We start from the raw sequence: 8,228 nt of genomic DNA, 5'->3' as shown, positions 1-8,228 counted from the left end.
TTTTCACAACCCAAACGGCTACGTCCCAATGAATCTACATAGGAACCTCCATGAACTAATTAACTCACCACACTTACTGAGGAAGCGATGTCTGGCGGGAATAATAATGAGATAATTCAGCTTTCTCACTAACCTCCTATACCTTCATGGATTTTTGAGGGGCTCCCTTTCACAAGCAATGAGCTTAACACTCTGATCCATATGCATTTCACAAGGCTCTAACCCTTGCAACCCAATATCTTTCAAAAGATCCAATGCGTACTTCTCCTGCGAAAGAACTATACCCTTATTAGAGCGGGCAACTCCAACACCCAAGAAGTACTTCAACTTCAAGACTGCAAAATCCTTTGTATGAAACTTCTCTTTGAGAAAAAGGCTCGAGACACTCAATTTCTCATGCATCACTAGTTCACTACCTATGATTATTATGTCATCAACATACACTATTAACAAAACACACCCAAGATTAGTATGTTAGAAAAAACACGGTATGTGTTGTATTAAACTAAACTTGTACATTCTATCGGCCAGATTTTGCACAAGCCTAGGCAAGGATAGGGATGGGGACCATATTCCTTGCTCTTGTCTCACTCCATTGTCATGACTAATTATGTCATATTATGAAGTAAATATTAAAATAACTTTCACTTTATTTAAGAATCATTGAACACATGAATAAGTAAAAATATCATAGCCACATAATGAATTGAAACTTTTCTACTTGAATTTTGATAAGTGATAAACCTTATTCCAAAAAAAAAAAAAAACCTTTGCTATTATTTTACTCTAGTAAGCCCATTTGTTTTCTTGCATTATGTCGGCCCGCGATGGGAATCCAAAGATGGACCATCTTACGGGCCATTTGGCTCCACACTTTTAAATTACCGCCAAAAGTTCAATGCTCCCAAAAATTTCAAGGGATATCGAATTCCGAATTTCAAATTTGCCACTGAAAGTTAGTCCGTTTCATTTTCATCTAATATCCGCCCTTGATTAGTGAAACCATCGACGGCTTACATTCAGGATCCGCGGCGCATTAGATTGACCAATCAAGGGAGAGACCCTAACCACTATATAACCCAACCCCCCGTTACATTTATTTTCATCGCACTTGTACGCAGAGTCAGATTCACTTTATCTAACTCTCAATCTCTCTCTCTCTCTCTCTCTCTCTCTTGCCCAAAAACCAATGGCCCCAAAGGCGGAGAAGAAGCCGGCTGAGAAGAAGCCCGCGGCGGAGAAGGCTGCCGCAGCCGAGAAGGCTCCAGCGGAGAAGAAGCCGAAGGCCGGCAAGAAGCTCCCAAAGGACGGCGCAGCGGCGGCCGGAGACAAGAAGAAGAAGAGGACGAAGAAGTCGACTGAGACCTACAAGATCTACATCTTCAAGGTGCTGAAGCAGGTTCATCCGGACATCGGTATCTCCAGCAAGGCCATGGGCATCATGAACAGCTTCATCAACGACATCTTCGAGAAGCTCGCCCAGGAGGCCTCTCGTTTGGCTCGGTACAACAAGAAGCCGACCATCACTTCCCGGGAGATTCAGACCGCCGTGAGACTTGTCCTCCCTGGAGAGCTTGCCAAGCACGCCGTCTCTGAAGGCACCAAGGCTGTCACCAAATTCACCAGCTCTTAGGATCTTGAAAATTAGGGTTTCCAGTTGTGCCTGGTTTCAATTAGGTTTTGTTGTAGATATAAAGTCGCTTTCGATTTATCTCTGTTATGGACTGTAGTCTATTGTATGGAACCCTATTGAATCAGTGTTTCTTTGCATTTTAAGTCATGCTTTGTTTGCTCTTTCTGTCACGAAATTTCGACAACCATCTCTGGTAGCAGATGAGCGAATCCTAGGAACAGCTCCAATAAATTCTGCTTGTTACTGTCTATTCTTATCCTTCAGACTTTCCCAACATCAAAAGTTAACCTTCCAAGAGGTCTGATTCTTGTTTTTATATACAATTCAATCAAGAATACCAAACAGTGATTGAAGCTGAGAAAGATACCAATCTTTGCTCAGTTGTTTCAAACTCTGAAACCATAACTTAAGCCAACAAATAGAGGCAGGGGCGCAGGGCTAAGTGTTTTGTATTCCAACTTTTATCTGTTCTAAAATCTCTCCATCCAACTCCATTTGGGGCATAGGTCATTACCATATAAACTGCTGCAGAAGTAGTTGGAGTGGAAGAAATAAACTTCAGCAAGATTCAAAATGAAGATGAATGGAGAAAGCACTACAATTTATACTCCAATTTTCAGTAACCATTGCAATTCAATTCCCAAATAAAGTAGCATGAAGTGATGTTACTAGGACCTTATATAATCAACTTTTTGCCAAATGATACGATGATCGATGGAGTATTATCCAATATCAAAGGATGAATGGCAAAATCCAAAACTAGATAGAATGTAAGAGGGACTTCTTTCTTCATCCAGAGAAATGGAGAATACTACTCTATGTAAGAATTGCAAATTAAGTCCAAACAACAACGCCATACATATTTTTCAAAATTCCAATTATTGACAACCAACTAACCTTTAACCGATCAAATTTTCATAAACACAACAGATTCAAAAAAGCACATCAAAATCCGGATCCAAATTCAAAAGTAAACGAAAATCAAAGACGTTAAAATTCCGAAGCAGATCCAGTCGTAGAACACTAGTTACATCATAACAAGAGAAAAAAAGGAGTGAAAAGCGGACCTTGGGAAGGAGGAGGCGACACATGAATTACGAGGCGCAGATTCGTTGTGTTGCTCGTCAGCGGCACATGAGTTCTGCTTCAATTCCGCCATGAAATCTTATTGGGCTTGATTTTGGTCCTTGTTATCAGGCTTTTCACCATTACAAGAGGGCTAGTTGATCAGTGGTGTTGCACTGTTGCATGATTGACGTTTGGTTGTTCTGATTAGTGGAAAATTTTAGGCCTAGACTCATGTTGCATGCGTGGGCCGGAGTGCAATAAATAGATCGTTATGAAATGACAATGGCTAATGGGCCTGCCTATGTAATAAGGCAAATTATACGGGTATCATCAACTATGGTCTACCTTGCATTGTAGATTCTGATCCAAAAATAATATTTAGATTCTGTATATGTAATTGACACATTCTGTACCTGTAGCTATCATATTATGTGTTAACAATTATCAAGTTATTTGTTTACATGTACATAATGTGTTAACTGAAGGTACTGAATTTTCGTATCAGGGCTCATAATGCAATATGAACCATGATCCTTGGTATAACAATTTGGTATAATAATTAGATTGTTTTGGATTAACGAAGTGTAGATTTTTTTAGTACGATCATGGTTCATTTTACCAGGCGAATCAAGTAATTTTTTTAGTACACTCTAACTTACACAATTTTTTTTTAACAATTATGCTAATTCTGAACTGGGATGAAATTTGAACCAAGGAATTTATTTTTAAAAAATTAAATTTATATTTACAATACAGAATATTAATTTTATCAATACTGTAAGTCCATCAATAAATAATTAAGACTCAAATGAAAAGCAAATTAATTTCTATGTAATTACCCATTAAATATCATCATAAGATCAAGACTATACAATCATTATCTCACTATTTTCATAACTACTTTCTCAACCTACTAAAGCACAAAGAGACAACAGCGCCTCCATTGAGACTCGAATCACCCCCTTCCACATGTGGTGCAACCGGGTGACACTAGAGATTGGCATGCCACTACTACAACTTCATTACACAACCAAGCAAATTCTATAAACAGATCCTTACCACAAATTCACAAATTCTATAAACAGATCTGACCATGAGAATAAATCCAAAGAAATACTACAGGTTACAAAAAAATAGATGGATGGTTTCATTTGGTATGCTCCACTTTTGCTGCCCAGCATTATCAACAATTGCTACATGGATTCTATACTAGCATTTGGTTTACACTCTCATGTGGAAGAGAGTGGGTTCGAGCCTCATTAGAGACGACTGTTGACTCTTTGTGCTTTAATAGATTGAGAAAGTAGCTATGAACAGATACTACATTATAACAAAGTCAGTAGTACTAAAAAAAAAAACAATTGCTACATGGATTCTATACAATTATTTTTTAATTTTTTTTTTTGTAAAATTTTATCTTGTCAGCGTCTCTTATTACCTTTTATCACGTTGATCTTACCCACTTTTTTATGGTTTTGATTGTTTTGAAAAGCAACGTTACGCCTCATCAATATCTTGTGCGTTCATCATCATATCATTGTTTGATGAGTGGGAAAATGAAGATGATGGTGAGATTGTATGATAGGGCATGGTTTTGATTAGATTAGTTAGGTGCTTGAACTTTGAAGAAACGTACACCAAATAATTTGATGGAAAAAGACGAGGAAAAACAAATTGAGCAGTGCGTCCCAAGGGGAACACACGTAACATGTCCCATTCACGTGAAATTAACATATAAAATTTGGATTTACACAATTGTACTTTACGCTTTCTTGGGATCTAAATCAACCCCACAAATTTTTCAAAAAAAAATATTACGGAGTAATTCTTTTGCCTTTATGATAAATAAAATTAAAATATAATATATAATTTTTAGTTATTGTATTTATAGTAGTATTGTATACTTAGTGGTGAAGCTATATTATATAATGTGTTTTGTTAGTGATATAATAGAAGGAGAGCATAACTTTGACGAATACAATTAATTATATTGGTGATATAATTAAGGTACGTAGTTACGCACTGTAGAATTCTTTAAAATGAAAAATAAGATAGATATATTATACCAATGATTTTGTGGTCCAGTGGGACAAAGTAACTCTTTTATATGGATGGTTATATGTGTTCGAGACTCAGTGATGATATTATTAATTCTTTTTTAGTACAATTGACTCAATTACAATGTAGAATCGATTTCTATTCAAATATACTACCCTCACACTGAGGCTCAAACTCATGACCTTTTATTTGGGAGAGTCACTTCGTGCCACTAGACTATAAGGACGTCATTGACGATAATATTTACTTTTTGTGCTTTGATAAGTTGAAAAAATAGTTGTGAACATATATTACATTATAACATAATCAGTAGTACTAAAAAAATGGATATTATTTCCTCTTTTATCAATTCTTGCCATTGTTATTTACTATTTGTTGTGAAAATGACACTATATTACTACACGGGGCATTTGTTTCGCATGAAAATAAATTTTATGGAATTGAAATTCCTAAAATTTGATGAAAAACATTTTATAAATTGTCACATTATATTTCTTCACAAATCAATACTATACATTTGGATTTGATATTACTTGACCCGCTATCCGAAAAATCTCCTTCTAACCAATATATCATGCTAATAGTATTATTCTACTGAACCACTAAAAGTGCCAACATCATTATCTCTCTCTCTCTCACAGACACAGCACACTAATTTGATATTACTTGAAGTCTTGAACCACTAGCTAATAAAAAATTTCCTTCTAACCAATATATTAGGCTAATAGTATCATACTCTAAACCACTAAAAGTGCAAACACCATCTATCAAGTATGTCACATTATAGTTCTGCACAAATAAATACTATACACTTAAATTTGATATATTATTTGAGCCGCTAGCCGAAAACCCCCCTTCTAACCAATAGATTAGAGATAACATGCAGCATCATATTCTTTCTCTTGGTACTTGACATTTGCTACCTGCTAAAATGTTTCAATAGCATATATGAAATGCATGGACGGACCCCCTCGTCTTCTTGAAAACTCTTATCAACAACATTGGATCCTGATCTTGCATGACTCTTCACATATCTTTATATATATCATATCCCTCCATGCAAGGTAGATCAATAATTATGGTACGTAATTGTTTCCACATGAAATAACCATCTTCTTATTGGCTTCTTGGGGATGGAGTTTTGCTAAAACCCTAGAAGATTATATTATGTGCATGGTATGGTGGGGGACAGGGACAACACCCACCATGGTGGTGAAGAAATTGAGTTTGATCTGACCAACTCAACATGACTGCACTATTTTTCTTTCTCCATCCCAAAGCATTTGTCTACAAGGTAAAGGACACAGAGACCATAGATCTCGATCAATCTAATCCCCTGCATGCATTGCTACTTTTCTTTTTCATCTTTCCATTATTTTACTGTTTATGGATAGTTGGCTACACCTAACTAGCTAGCTTCATCAATTATATTCATCAAATTGACTCAGAGAAATGCTAGGTAGGGTTGTATGTATCGATAGACGTAAAATCGCACTATATCAATAATAGACGTGAAATCTCACCATATTAATGATAGACGTGAAATCTCATCATAGCAGAAAATAATCTGTGTTATTATTCTGGTTGCTAGTCACATTGAAATTTGACTAATTTAAAGTCAAGTTATATATAATTGGACTCTATATATTGAAATTTGAAAGTTCTCAATATATAGTTATAATTCTATTTATAAAGTGTGAATTAAGGTTAGAAATTCACAAATTATTGAACAATTTTTCTAATATAATAAGAAATCAATTTCTTCAACTCCAACCACAAAAAAAAATGATAAAAAAATCATATTGCTACTAATCCTATATGTGAAGGCGATATTGAAAGTATAGATGAACGGATACTACAATGTAATAGAGCGAGTAAATTGTATTAAAAAAAGAACATGTAAATTTAAAATATTTTTGTTATCTTCACATGATGTCTAAATAAAATATACGCAGTCTAACCTCCACCATGGGACTCCATCCTATACCCATACGATAATTATAATAGATTTATATGGAGTGTAAACAAGATGATGATCAACTAATATGGCACTATCCATCTAAAACATTGAAATAAAATTGAAGAACGAATTACATATTTTCATTTTTTATTTGGAAAGTTTTATAAATATCGATTATCAAGAATATAATCATATAATATTGATTATTATAAATAAATAATGATGAAACATTTTTGTAAAATTATTATATTATTTTAAACAAATTATTTCATTCATATATTTATTATAATATGATCGACATTCTTATATTCAACATTCCATCTTAATAAATCAAACGAATTTTAATGTAAACATTTCACCTACTATTATTATTATTATTATTATTATTATTATTATTATTATTATTATTATTATTGAGAGGGGTGGGTTAGGGGGCGAGGGTCAATCACTATAGGTTTGGATAGTACTGATGTGAAGACACTATCTAGTGTTTTATCGTACAATAATTTCTATTTGTCAAATGAATATGTCCTCCTGGCAAGGAAATCTTGTGTCATTAATTTTAGAAAACAAAAAGTGCAATCTTGTGAGCAAAGCTGACAACCTTAATCAACAAATTTATATACTTAAACATCAATACATGCATCATTATATTATTTATTTATATTTTAGCTTCTTTTCTTTTCTTTTTGGTCGGAAACTGCTCATCATTTGGAACAATTTTAAAGTATAGGCCAATGGCAAGTGTTAATCGACGCTATCTCTTCCATTCCAACCAATTATTACATCTCTTTTTTTGCTACTTAATTTATACTTTCTTGACTTTGAGAAAAAGGCTCCCATAAATTAACCAAAGAATAATCTTTGTTTAATTATCTCATCAAAATGAACAATGTTATTAGTTGTACTTAATTTTGTTAACAATTATTTTTATTAATACGTAATATTTTATTTATTTACTTCATAATGAATTAACTTGTTGAGTATTCAATCCATTGAATATGGCCCACATCAAGTTTGGCCTGGCAACATGTGACACTTGGTTTATAATGATCTAATCCATGTTGGTGTACTGAATGTACATTATTTGATAGTATACAAAATAATACACTTTCAGTACAATACGACCAAATTGAGGTTTAGCATCTAGAGAGTCATGGGCTATTATCATGCCTAGCCAACATACAACCTAACTTTGTTAGTTTGTGACATCAATCTATAACTTTAACCACTTATTTATTATCACATCAATTTGTTAGGGTAAATTGACAAATTATATAATTAGACATTTTTTTTTGCTATAAATAACAATTTACAAGTTTGCAGGTAGAGGGAACTTTTGACAACTAGACAACAACTCAAATCGAGTTGACCCCAACCAACCTCTTTTAGGACAACATACACTATCCTTATATTTAGCTATCTCTAGAGATTTAGTTTTGTAATTACATCCTTGTAATTTAGTTACTTGGCTAATAATAATGCTAAGATACCTCTTATCTCTTCCAC

The 8,228-nt window shown here is 34.0% G+C and overlaps 1 protein-coding gene and 1 long non-coding RNA gene across 2 annotated transcripts; one reads left to right on the top strand and one right to left on the bottom strand.

Annotated features, from left to right (window-relative positions):
• On the bottom strand, positions 1–2,889 carry LOC116022733. The gene is made up of 2 exons (XR_004099280.1): positions 2,701–2,889; positions 1–267 (listed from the first exon to the last, which is right to left on the bottom strand). It is a non-coding gene; the product is annotated as an uncharacterized LOC116022733 (long non-coding RNA).
• On the top strand, positions 1,108–1,881 carry LOC116022731 (histone H2B). Its single transcript, XM_031263582.1, has one exon. It carries the CDS (start codon positions 1,190–1,192, stop codon positions 1,631–1,633), a length of 444 nt encoding a protein of 147 aa, XP_031119442.1. The 5' UTR covers positions 1,108–1,189; the 3' UTR covers positions 1,634–1,881.
• Positions 2,890–8,228: the final 5,339 nt, after the last annotated feature.

The sequence above is a fragment of the Ipomoea triloba genome, chromosome 6 (genome assembly GCF_003576645.1).
Source record: "Ipomoea triloba cultivar NCNSP0323 chromosome 6, ASM357664v1".
NCBI lineage: Eukaryota > Viridiplantae > Streptophyta > Magnoliopsida > Solanales > Convolvulaceae > Ipomoea > Ipomoea triloba.
The sequence above is the reverse complement of the archived record's forward strand: the minus strand, read 5'-3'. Positions and strand labels throughout refer to the sequence as shown.

What these genes read in the sequence shown, in the direction of transcription:
- LOC116022731 (XM_031263582.1), top strand. Translation starts at nt 1,190, where the DNA reads ATGGCCCCAAAGGCGGAGAAGAAGCCGGCTGAGAAGAAGCCCGCGGCG.